Source organism: Lithobates pipiens, unplaced genomic scaffold, assembly GCF_037356315.1.
Source record: "Lithobates pipiens isolate NorthernLeopardFrog02 unplaced genomic scaffold, aLitPip1_a1.2 Scaffold_3, whole genome shotgun sequence".
Taxonomy (NCBI): domain Eukaryota; kingdom Metazoa; phylum Chordata; class Amphibia; order Anura; family Ranidae; genus Lithobates; species Lithobates pipiens.
The window spans coordinates 75,928,001-75,941,611 of NW_027507790.1; the positions used below are offsets into that span (position 1 = coordinate 75,928,001).

The window sequence follows — 13,611 nt, forward strand, 5'->3', positions numbered from 1 at the left end:
ATGTTTTGTGTGATGGGCAAAATTCACATTGTAAAAAGCAAATAAATTCAAACATACTGTCTTTCTTGCCAACATTACAAAGCTCGGGTATACGTCTGTTGCATTGTTGCAGTTGGTTGTCCTTTTAAAGAGGTGCACAAAACAGGTGTTAGGTCTCTGGTATAGGTAAAGGTAAGTATAATGTCTTCAAACTCCAGTATACCACAGAAATATTATATTTAGCTCATCAGTCTGCCGATTCCTCTTTTACTGCCCAGTCACAGGCTAAGAGAGGGATAAGACCATAGCAGATACTTGCTAAATTGGCTGCTTTGTAATCCATTTCTGAATACTGAATCCTACTCTTTAATGATTTATATGGACCTGGCACATGACATTGAGATATCAAATGGCAGCAGCCATTGAAATGCTCTGTATGTATATACTTGCAAGCATGCAAAAGTTGGGTATTCTATTATATAAATGACTGTGCAAATATCGTGCATCACAAAAAACTTCAACAACCAGCATTTCATTTTCCAGGGCCTCTGCTTTCAGAATATATATATTGTTTGGGAGTTCAAAGTCATTTTTTTTACAACCCCCCCATAAACTATGTAATACTGGTGACCAGTCACTTGCCCTCTGCCTGCCTTTTTTGGGAACAGCTTTCAGCATTCTGTTCCTCTCTATAAGGAAGCATGCAAGGTTGTTCAGGCACCTAGAAGTGTCTAATTTTATTCATGAAGTCTATTTGCTGTGGTTTAGGAAATGTATGAGGAAATTAAAGAACTTGCAGTCCCAAAGGAAAAGTCTGTTCTGACGGTAAAAAGCATGCATTTAAAGCCTGCAACATTGCATGTCAACTGATTATTTTTTTGTTATATATTTTAGGTGGATGCCAGGCAGTTTCCAGTCACTGTCCACTTCAATAAGCGTACCCCATTAGATGACTATACTGGGGAGTGTTTTAGAAAGATCTGCAAGATACACAGGATGCTTCCTGCAGGTAGAGATTTTAAGTTTGTATGAGAGTTTGTTCATAAGATATTAAAATGCAAAATAGTTGAAGCTTTTGCAAACTAGTACAGGAGTATGTTTGACTTGTTAGAAGTAGTTAGTATATATCATACAAAACACAAGCTGCAAAGATATATTTTAATGTCAAATGATGTTCTCCTTTTAGGGGGCATCTTGGTGTTTCTCACAGGACAAGCAGAAGTGCATTCCCTTTGTAGACGGCTAAGAAGAATGTTTCCATATAGAGGAAAAAAACAGGCTCAAGGTGAGATTTGCATAACGGCAAAATGTATTTCTTAATTGTGAAGTACAGCAGCGGTCCCCAACATTTTTGACAATGGGGAGAGGCTGCATGGAAGAAAAATGTGCTGGGGTGGGATGCGGGCTATTTGTCAGGGCAATGGCTCTTGTAAGCAACTCAATCATCACTGCACCATGGTTGATTTGGTGTAAGGATGATTGAAGCACATTATTTTTATCATTACATTGAAATGGATAAGAACTACAATCTAGTTGAAGGTTATCTGCTACTGTTTCTAATTAAAAAGTGTGTACATGCATGCATTCTAGAAGCAAAACTCTCTTGACACCGCGTTCAGATCGGTTACTTATTACACTTCTGATTTATTCCTGGGCGGTGTTAATATTTTATACAGAAAGATACGTCATTGCTATGTCAGTCTAATTGGTACATCTCATTGGTTGAAATACAAGAGAAATGGAGAAAATTGATGCTTGAAGTTTGGTTGAATCTGGTTATGTCATCACGCCTGCATTCTTTTAATGCTTGGGATGCAGGGTATAGAAGCCATCTTTAGTTCTAAACAGAGAGCCAATCTGTATACTACATAAGTAGTAAGGAGTTGCATAGTAACATGTATACACATAAGCAAATAGACTATCAGTATGTACATTACATTCCTACAGCATTGTAACATAAAATTAAATAGTTCAACTCGCTATAATGCAGAATCAGTGGGAGTCCTGAGCGCGTCACTTGTCACTGTCGTCTGCCACCAGATGCGCATTGTCACTTTCCACGTTGTATGCCACCAGATGTGGATTGTCACTTGCCACATGGCCTGCCAACAGATGCGGATTTTCACTTGCCACGTCACCTGTCACCAGATGTGGATTCTCACTTGCCAAGTCACCTGACACAGATGTGCGCATTAGAACAGAGGCAGGCCTTGGTGCAGTGGTGGTATCCCAGTGAGGGCAGAACATCGGTGATGCAGGGCAGGCAGTAAGAAATTATGTAATCTCTCTGCTTGCCTGCCGCCGCACCTCTGATGGTGCAGCCTTCGCGGCCCGGCTGCAAACAGGCGACGGCCTGGGGGAAGGGGACTCCAACGGGACATGGGGCTAGTATTCCTAGACTATTGGAAATATGCTGCTACCTTCAGGTGATTGAACACTGACAAAAACCTTTTGTTTTGCACTACCCAGCAGTTTCTGGATAGGTTACCCTTGGTGTATACCTGGGGTCCCCATTTGAAATGTTTGCTACAGGCACTAGATTCTACGTTTTAATTTGTATGTGTATTTTCTTTAACAAAACAGGAGAATGTTAAACAGGATACAGATTAGTAATGCAAAATACTGTCTGGAGAAATAGCATATGCTCATGAAGTCAGCCTGCAGGTGTGTCACAAGATGTTTATTGTATTGGGCTCATTCACACGGATGTTAAAAATGCAATGCTTATGCTGCATGCACACGAGCAGAATGTCCGATAGAAAAAGTCAGACTGAAGCTTTCCATCGTATATACCGATCGTGTGTATGCCTCATTGGAAATTCTGACGGACCTAGAAATAGAACATATTTTAAATATTTCTGTATGCTGTTCCAACGGACCAAAAACAATGCATGCTCTGAAGCAAGTACAAGACGGAGGCTGTTGGCTACTGGCTATTGAACTTCCTTTTCCTAGTCCCGTTGTACGTTACCATGTTCTTGACTATCAGCATTTGGTGTGATCGCGTGCACGCAAGACAGTTTCAGCGGAACTCCGTTGGAAAACCTTCAGAGTTTATTCCGATGGGAAAACCGGTCATGTGTAAATGGAATAAGATGTATACTTCATACTTTTGGTTTTGTACAGAGCTGAACACAGCTGATGGGCAATGTGTCCATGCACACACCGAAGTTTAGGAGTGTATTTTAGCAATGTGTTCATATCCATGAAAAAAAAAAGCCCAAGTCTTTTGTTGCAGGGTGCATATTTTGGAGTAATGCACATGCATCTATACCTATATGCATGTAAACATTTGGTGACTAGCACAATAGTGGCCAAATACTTAAACTGAAAGACCAAATCCTTCTTAAATTCCATATTAGCTTAAAGATGCAGCATGTGTAGGGAAATGGTAAATGATTTCATGCCTGATACAGTGCTTGAAGATAACTACCAAGTGAGGATTATTTTACGAAATAAATATCTTCATGGCTGTATTAAAGTGGTTGTAAACCCTTAAACACGACTTTTACTTGCACAGTTTAGGAGATATTTACCATATACGCTTGCGCCAACATCAACGGCGCATGCGCACTGAAGAAAGGGCACGATCTTGCTGTTTCTAAAGGGCCTGTGCCGTGACTGTTGGCTCCCACGACTCCAGCCAGTCACAGAGCCTGAGTCCATGGCCCCGGAAGGAAAAGGGGTGAAGATGCACGCAACCACTAACGGGAACATCGCGGGCTTCGTTTGCACTAAATGGCACATAGTGGACTAGTATGCAATTATTTTTTACTTTGCAGGGAACAAAAGAGTAAGTAAAACCCATCACGGTTTACTTCCTCTTTAAAGCTGACTTCTAGTTATGGCAATTTTAACTTGGTTACATTGGTCCAGCTAAACCAATGTAAGTACGTATGTACCATATCCGTGGGATTCCCCTGGAAGCTGGAAATGACTGTAGTAGGCACCACTACTAGTGTAATCGCCATTAGCTTCCAGGTCCCATGACGGCTGCACTGCTTCTCACTGAACACAGGATGTCGCCTGCTCTTCATAGGGGCCATTCAGAAAACACCTACCATTTTCTCAGTGAAGGCAAAGCATTCTCTGGTTGGACAAGGTGGAAATTGTAATTGTGATGTTACTGCACCTTGTCCAACCAGAGAATGCTTTGCCTTCATTGAGAAATCACAAAGTGTTCCCTGAATGGCACCCGTGCCAATCGAGTGACCTCCTATGTTCTCAATGCAATGGGGCAGCTGCTCAGCACAGGACCTGAAAGCTAGTAGAGATCACTGTAATAGTGCTGATTCCCAGCTTCCACAAGGATCCCACAGTTTTGGCACATACATAGCCAAACTGAACCAAAGTAACTGTAAAAATTGCTATACCTGGAATTCATCTTTGTTAGTGATTTTCAAACTGCAATACATGTACCAAATGTGGCCAGCATCCTCACTAGGGATGAGCTCAGACGTGTTTGCATGCTCCACATGCAGTGCCTGCCAGGAAGTCGGCGCAGCGCTGCGCTAATCACAGGCAGTGAGATATTGCCCGATCTCTGCAGCTGCGCATCGGGGCAGCACAGTGCTGCACTGACTTCCTGGCGGGCTCTGCATGTGGAGCATGCAAACATGCCGGAGCTCATCCTTAGTCCTCACAGTAGGTGGTACACAAAAGAGAATTGGACTTGATTTTGGTAACAGCAATGTGGTGTGTTAAAGCTTTAGAATAATATAGAACAACCTAAAGTTTATGGCAGTCTCAGCCTGCACTGCAAACTCCAAAATCTAAAATCTTACCTTCTGCCAAACACAAGAAAAAAAGAAGGCATATGGGACTTTAGCATAATAAAAAAATAATTTTTATGAACAATATTACTTCTGTCTGTGTTGCAGTTTCCTCTCAAACCATGTTTTGTGGACCTTTTTACCAGACAGGAAGTGAAAGAATCTCTACAACAGGCCTCTTATTGGAGGAAAACATGACATGAGCTTTAATCCTACCTTATCCAAAACCTAAAAAAAAATGTTTTGGTTATAGTAAAGTTTTTAAGAAAAAATGTTCTATGTACAGTGTTTGCTTGCTGTTCATCTAGCTCTTCATTTTCCATTGTAGCCATAGAAGAAGATGATGACTCCTCAGAAATTGTAAAAAAGCGTAAGAAGTCCAAGCCCAGGAAAAACGTAGTAAGTGCCCAAGTTCAAACTATTGTTTTCAGAACAAAAACTCTATGTAATGGTGGTTATAACTATAAGAATATATAGAAAATCATTAAAGAACATACCTTTTCTTTGTTTAGACTTTGCCTAAAATAAACTTGGACAATTATTCAGCTTTGCCACTGGATGAAGGAGATGAAGACCGGGAAGCTGGAGGGGACGGTGATGATGAAGAAGGGGAGGGATCGGATTCTGATCTGGATTTAGGAGACGGAGGATCTGATGAAGGTCTGATCACATCCTATCACACACTCGTACAAACATTATATTCTAAATCAATTACTCAAATCAGAAGTTCTGGTTTTACATGCTGCATAATAGTACCTGGTCACTGATTTGTATATAAGCCACAAGTCTTCAGGACAACCAAGAAACTATTGTTTTTAAAGGAGGTCAGCAATTGCCAAACTGCGTATTTCTCCTGTGACAGGTGTCCATTAGCAGTATGACAGAGGACTGGAGTCATTTGTATGATATTTCCTAGCTATCAGATCTCTTATCTTTGTATGTCAGCTGCTGCCATATATGCAAGTATTCACATCAGGAGAACATAATTTGCGGCAATGAAAATTTTTGCATTCAGCAAGTCAGCATTTTATAGAAAATAAAATACCCATCTTTAACCTGTTCATGACCGCACTCTAGTCAAATGATGGCTACAGCGTGGCCGCACGTTGCCGGGATCATATGACATCCTCCTATGCTTGCGCTGCCTGTGCGACACATGCATCGGTAGTGATCTGTGATCACAGATCGGGGTAAAGCGCCAATCACGGCGGCTCTTTACCACGTCACAATGTAAACAAGATTCGCCAGTTATCAGCAATCCTCCCCTCACACTACCAGTGCTTGAGGAGAGGAGAGCTGATAACTGGCAAATCCACACAGGGGCCATCTACACTGATAATCAGGGCACTAATCATCGGTGTCCTGATTAATAGTGCAGCCCCAACAGTGGTAAACAATGCCACCTATTAATTACTTATTTACTAAATTGTATGATAGAAACTAAGAAAACCTTTTTTTTTTTCGTTTGTTTAGCAAAAAATAAAAACCCCAGTGATGAATAAATACCACCAAATTAAAGCTCTATCGGTCTCAAAAAAAAATTATCAAAATATAATTTGGGCTCAGTGTTGCATGACCACGCAATTGTCATTCAAAGTGTGACAGCGCTGAATGCTGAAAATTGGCCTGGGCAGGAAGGGGATGAAAGTGCCCAGAAGGCAAGTGGTTAAAGTGTATGTTCTTATTTTTCCAGATGAAAAAGCAGACTCTTCCCTCCCACTCTATGTGCTGCCATTATACTCGCTGTTGGCTCCTGAAAGACAGGCCCAGGTATTTTGTTGCTTTTTTTTTTCTTACATTTCTATATTTAGCCAGTGGATAATATAATATTGTTAACGCTCAAGGCAAAGACAAACAAGTCTTAAGCTGCAATTTTGGAGTTGATGCCTAAAGTGAACCTGTGCTCTATCTATGGACCGAAAACTATTAGGGTTCTTTACGCTTGCTTTGGCTTCAACACACATTGAAGCGCCTACCTCTTTGACATACTTTTATGATGTGTTTTTGATGCTTCAGTGAAGCTTTAGTGATGCTTCAAAATGATGCTTTGGTGATGCTCTTTTGAAGCTTTGTTGAAGTTGGTAGTTGCGTTTCTGTAGATACCTCATAACTACAATTTCTCCAAAACAAACCGAAGCTAAAGCTAAATTAAAGCCTCTCAAAAGCTTTCGGTGCTCTAAGCGAGCTTTGCCATAGACTTCTATGGAGGCTTTGAAGACACTTTGAAGCACCACTAAAGCTACATGGGGTATAATTTTTGAAGCAAAGCAAACGCAAGGTGTAAACGGGACTGTAAGCTAACCATTTTATTTAGTGACAGGAGCGTTGAATGGTGTTCAGAGAGCTTTAACCACTTGCCGACCGCCGCACGACGATATAAGCCGACAGAATGGCACGGGCAGGCATATGGGCGTATATATACGTCCCTGCCTTCCCGCGGGTGGGGGGCCGGTATTCATTCGGGAGCGATCCGGGATGAGGGGGCGGCCATTCATTCATGGCCACCCCCTCGCGATCGCTCCCGACGAATAGAAATGCTCCGTGACATCACTTCCTCTCCTGTAATGTAAACACAGGAGAGGAAGTGATGTAATCTCTCCTCCGTGTCGGTAGTTTTCGTTCCGGCACCGAGGAGAGAGGATCGGTGAGTTGCACCAACACGACACTACACAGTAGAACATGCCAGGCACACTCACACCCCCCCCTTCACCCCCCGATCACCCCCCCAATTACCCCTGCACCCCCAGTCACAGTGACACCAATTGCATTTTTTTTTTTTTTTGCATTGGTGTCATTTGTGACTGTAATAACTGTTAGGGCAGTTAGGGTTAGCCCCCTTTAGTTCTAATGTACCCCCCTAACCCCCCCAATAAAGGTTTAACCCCCGTGATCACCCCCCGTCGCCAGTGTCACTAAGGCTGGGTTCACATTGCAGCGGTTTATGAGAACGAATGTGATTCGCACCGCACTGCAGTGCAAATCACATCCGATCTCTGTGCGATTCGAGTTCAGCCATACAGATAGTATGGCTGAATTCGCGCCGCACCCGCCGCAAATTCGCACGGGACCCTTTTTTTGGTCCGCAGCAGAATCGGATCGCATGGGTGTTCACACCATGCGATCCGAGTTTGCAGATCGCACTGCGATATGCGAACTGATATGGGGGTGTCATTAACATTTCACTGACACTCCCAGCAGTTCGCATAGGGCAGTGTGAACTGCCGCCGGGAGGCATGCGATGCGAGAACCCGCCGCGGATTCGTGGCGTTCCCGCATCGCTCCAGTGTGAACCCAGCCTAATAAGCGATCATTTTTCTGATCGCTGTATTAGTGTCACAGGTGACGCTAGTTAGGCAGGTAGGTATTTAGGTTCGCCGCAACTTTTTATAGCGCCAGGGACCCCCATATACTACCGCATAAAGCCCCCTGATTGCCCCCTAGTTAACCCTTTCACCAGTGCTCACCATATAACTGTTACAGGTGACGCTGGTTGGTTAGTTATTTTTTTATAGTTTCAGGGCACCCGCCATTTATTACCTAGTCTCACTAGTGTACCCCTAAATTTAGGGGTGTCTACTTTCCAAAATGGGGTCATTTGGGGGGGTTTGTGCCATCTTGGCATTTTATGGCCTTCAAAACTGTAACGCCCTTAGAAAGCCTGAAGGCGGTGCTTGGTTTTCGGGGCCACGTACGCGGCTAGGCTCCCAAAAAGTCCCACATATGTGGTATCCCCGTACTCAGGAGAAGCAGCAGAATTTATTTTGGGGTGTCATTTCACATATGCCCATGGCATGCGTGAGCAATATATCATTTAGTGACAACTTTGTGAAAAAAAAAAATAAAAAAAAAAAGTTTGTAATTTTCCCGCAACTTGTGGCAAAATATAAAATATTCCATGGACTCAACATGCCTCTCAGCAAATAGCTTGGGGTGTCTACTTTCTAAAATGGGGTCATTTGTGGGGGTTTTGTGCCATCTTGGCATTTTATGGCCTTCAAAACTGTAATAGGTAGTGAGGAGTGAAGTCAAATATTTACGCCCTTAGAAAACCTGAAGGCGGTTCTTGGCTTTCGGGGCCCCGTACGCGGCTAGGCTCCCAAAAAATCCCACACATGTGGTATCCCCATACTCAGGAGAAGCAGCAGAATTTATTTTGGGGTGTCATTTCACATATGCCCATGGCATGTGTGAGCAATATATCATTTAGTGACAACTTTGTGTAAAAAAAAAAAAAAAATTATTTTTTTTGTCATTATTCAATCGCTTGAGGCAAAAAAATAAAATATTCAATGGGCTCAACATGCCACTTATCAATTTCCTTAGGGGGTCTACTTTCCAAAATGGGGTCATTTGGGGGGGGGGTTTTGTACTGCCCTGCCATTTTAGCACCTCAAGAAATGAGATAGGCAGTCGTAAACTAAAAGCTGCGTAAATTCCAGAAAACGTACCTTAGTTTGTAGATGTGACAACTTTTGCGCAAACCAATAAATATACAGTTATTGACTTTTTTTTTTACCAAAGACATGTGGCTGAATACATTTTGGCCTAAATGTATGACTAAAATTGAGTTTATTGGATTTTTCTAATAACAAAAAGTAGAAAATATCATTTTTTTTCAAAATTTGCGGTCTTTTTACGTTTATATCGCAAAAAATAAAAATCGCAGAGGCAATCAAATACCATCAAAAGAAAGCTCTATTTGTGGGAAGAAAAGGACGCAAATTTTGTTTGGGTACAACATTGCATGACCGTGCAATTACCAGTTAAAGCAGCGCAGTGCCAAATTGTAAAAAGACCTCTGGTCATTGACCAGCAAAATGGTCCGGTCTGAAAGTGGTTAATAAAGCGTCTCCAAAGCCATATTTTGAAGCAAGTGTAAACTAGCTCTTACTGTAGCTTACCAAGCAGTAAAATAGCTTTGATCCAAGCTCTTACATATCTCTCTAGCTGTTGTTATTGTTGTACAGTAGTAGTACATTCCAAAATCGCAGCTAAGATTCTAAAGTTAGCTTTTAGGACCAGTTCACATGCAGTTGAGTGCGGTGCGTTTTGAGCCCATTCATTCTGAATGGGTTGAATAACACCAGACTGCAGCAAAAGTAGTGCATGCACTACTTTAAAAGCACAGAGCAACAGTACTTCTGTATTTTTGCACTGCATTTGCAACATCATTAACTTAACATTGATACCTGCTGCAGATTGTAACTGCAGTGCATTTTGAATGCGGTGCGCGGAACGTTGATTTCCAGCACTGCATTCTGGTGCTTCAAAACGCACTGCAGTTACGATCTGCAGCAGGTGTTAATGTTAAATTAATGATGTTGCAGAGGCAGTGCAGAAGTACCAGGTGATCCAGTTGCTCTGTAAAAATAGGAAGGGATAGCTTTGGCTGCCACACACCTCTCTTCCTATTTTTGCAATATACTTTGGGTCTGGACGGACCCTTCCTCAGCCTGCACACTCACTAACCAGCAGCATCAAACTCATCGGACCTTGACAGTCTGAGCGGGGACCCTTAAGCATTTATCTAGTTGCTCTGTGTTTTTAAAGTAGTGCATGTGATATTGCTGTGGTCCGGTGCCATTCAAAATGAATCGTCTCAAATTGCACCCCACTGAACTGCATGTGAATCGCACAGGAATGCAGCCCTGAAAGCTCTTAGTCTTCTTTTTTATTCTATTTATTTATTTATTTTTTCAGCAAAGACTGCTATTTGTTTACATTAGTGTCTGGCAGGCTGCCAAGATCTATTTTTATAGGGGAAAAAAAGATTTTTTCTGTTTCTGTTCTGAACATTGAAAATGATTCTCCCCAAAATGTCTATAGATACAGAGGTGAATGAGGCCTTGTTTTAAAGTTCAACATTTTAAACATTTAAAGTGCTTTAAAACATACTTTCACTGACCTGTGGAGCTAATTATGTTGTGAAGTAATTCCTCTTCAAAGATCACAACATTGACTTTGAAGTAAAATTTCAGTTGGTTGTGAATCAGCAGTGACAATTCTGATAATTACATCCCCTGCACCATTTTTTCATCCCGTTGTAGTGCAATCAGGCACAGCCTACATTGAGAGTGGCAAACTCTGCTTTGAATTCAGATGAAGTGCAGCAGTGTTGCCACACCATCAAGGGAAGCTGCTTAGGTGAACTTCTGTTGCAGGCTCAGTGGGTATATGTAGGAACATTTTTGGGTTGTAGGGGGTGTTCAAATGCAGATGCACTTAGAATTTAGTGCTGCAGCACATATTTTTGACTTGGAGGCCATAGTTGTACTTTTATGCACATTGTATGGAGACAGGAGGATTTTTCTAACGGGTACATTGCAAGGTGCCAGTGTGTGCATAGCAGCCCTTCACCAGAAACACATGTTGCTGCAGATGGTATCCTTTCACCATATGTAACTTGTCAGACACCAGGTACTTATGAAGGTGTTAATTATATGTTTTTAATGACTTTATGGGTGCACAGATAATTCATCTCTGATATTGCCTGAAATCCTAATGTTTTCAGGCTCCTGCTGTCTGCCTAGATGGCATCAAGGGGAGTTGGTAGGAGCAGGAAGCAGCACAGACAGGAACTGACACCTCCAGGTTTTGTCAAATACCTACTTATGTTTCATGGGTTACAACATGAGAGAAAAAAAATTGGGAGACATACGTGTGCTAATTATTCTCTACTGCTGCAAGGTTTTAAGTTAAATTTGGGATCTAATGGCAAGGTCTGTTTAACTCAGAAATGTGTAACTGATTTTCAAAACTCTTAGGTTTTCCGCCCACCACCCAGTGGCACAAGATTATGTGTTGTGGCCACCAATGTGGCAGAAACTTCTCTCACTATCCCTGGGATAAAGTATGTGATTGACTGTGGTAAAGTGAAGAAGAGATTTTATGACAAAGTGACTGGTGTATCCTCTTTCCGCGTCGAATGGACATCGCAAGCCTCAGCTGATCAGAGAGCTGGAAGAGCAGGACGTACAGAACCTGGTCACTGCTACAGGTTTGTGCTGTTTTTTTTTGTTTTTTTTTTACTATCAATCGATAAGTAAGGATATACAGCCTGAATCTCTGGGTCTACAGTAGTCATTGCCAACCAATGACTCAGGAGACGCATGTTACTCTCAGCTACATTTGATATTGCAATAACTGCTGCATTCAGTACTAATCCAAATGATAGCCTGGTTTACACAAACGTGATTTTATCAAACAAAATTGTCTAATGTTTTTATTACATTATTACTAGCAAAGTTGTCTCTATGTTACTTTTTTTGTTAACACTTACTGGGGGACACAGCAGACTTCTGGAGTATACGCCCTAACCCGTATAATAAGCAGTAGGCAGAACTTGCTCCTGGAAAGCATTCAGTATTTTCTTGACAATTTTTAAACCCAGAGATGCATTGCTTTAAATGCTCTGCATCCTTGGGCAGGTCTGCTGCTCTATGAAAGGTCTCGTTATTCTGATTCAGACACGGTTAGCAACATGTAATTCTGCTTTCTGCCCCCCAGAGGCAAGCTTCCTTTATTTTCTTTTTCTACTGGCAGAAAAGGAACCCTCTACCTCTTTAGCCAAATGTGTTCGGTTTTGGTGCATATTTGAGAGAGGACTTGCCACTTCTTGCTGCCATCGATCTCTGCTGATAACGAAGAGACTGCAGTGGGGGAGCATTTTTTCTGGTCTGGGATTATCAGCATTTCTGGGTAAACCATCGAATGGAGGGAGGCAAGATGGTTTCCAACATGTAACTCTTCTCCCACACATGGGCTGTTTTAGCCAATCAACTTTCAGGCTGGATGGACAGCATTCTGAGTTCTCTCTGCATGTCCAGGTAAGTACATAGTGGACCTCACTCATACATCTCCAGGAAAAAGTTCCCTCTATGCATTTCTACAGTCTGTGTATAACAGGCACATTTTTGGTATTCACCAGTTTGCATCTCCTGCGTTTCAAAGGTCTGGAAAAGGGTGTCTTTTTCCACCGATTACAAGGTTGAAATCACCTCCTACCCTCACTACAATTTCTTCACCACAAATCTTCATCATCTTCAGTGCCTTTTCATACTTTTAAAAGCCTTGCATGAGCTTACCAGAGGGTAATGGGCCCTATACTTGACTTCCAGTGTCTCAACTACTACGTGTGTTACTGTTAGCATTTTCACTTTTCCATAAGGTACTAACAATTTAAGCATGCAGAGTCTTCTCAAAGATAATCCTGTGCTCTGGGGATCCTTCTGATTGCTTTTTTGGATGATTTTCTCATCAAGGTGTAGACCTATCAGGAGACCTTACCCAGACTTTGAAGTCTTTTTGAACATCTTTTTGAACTTCTGTAAATGGTCCCTGAATCCTTCTCAGCACCTGGAATTACTCTGTTTTGTTTTTTGTAGACACCTTAGCGAGAGTTGCATGCAGCCTATCATGATGTTTGCCCCTGTATGCAAGTTTCTGGCCTAATGATATCCCTCTAGTCTCTTTGCCCAATATCATGGCCAACCTCTTTAGAGGGTCATTCTCACCTAGTGGAACAGGACAACTTTCTTCCTTTACTAGCGGCTCTATTCTCCCTTGGTGTCTTAGTTGATCGTTCCTCCCTCTCGAGTAAAAGATTTTTCCTCGGTTTTGCAAGGGCCTTGTGCCATCTGCCATCCTTTTAATTTTTATGCTCTTATGCTAAGGAGGCAGCCTTTCTCACATTTAAGGTGCTACAGGCTTTCAGGGCTTACGTTGACTTTACAACCTCATTCCATAGACTGGATACTCCGTTTCAAAGCTCTTCCCCAAGAGTTTCTCTACATGTAAAGATACCAGGGGTGGAATCACTGGACCAACACTTGGGCTTATATTATTAGGGGGTCAAGTTGCT

The 13,611-nt window shown here is 42.1% G+C and overlaps 1 protein-coding gene across 2 annotated transcripts in view; it reads left to right on the forward strand.

The window, feature by feature from the left end:
• Positions 1-13,611, forward strand: part of DHX37 (DEAH-box helicase 37) — a 108,121-nt gene that overhangs the window by 58,116 nt on the left and 36,394 nt on the right. For both annotated transcript variants that reach the window (XM_077461824.1, XM_077461825.1), the window contains exons 11-16: positions 874-988; positions 1,166-1,264; positions 5,080-5,150; positions 5,264-5,411; positions 6,445-6,521; positions 11,516-11,748. In XM_077461824.1, coding sequence (XP_077317950.1) covers positions 874-988; positions 1,166-1,264; positions 5,080-5,150; positions 5,264-5,411; positions 6,445-6,521; positions 11,516-11,748 — 743 coding nt within the window. The remainder of the gene's footprint in view (positions 1-873; positions 989-1,165; positions 1,265-5,079; positions 5,151-5,263; positions 5,412-6,444; positions 6,522-11,515; positions 11,749-13,611) is intronic.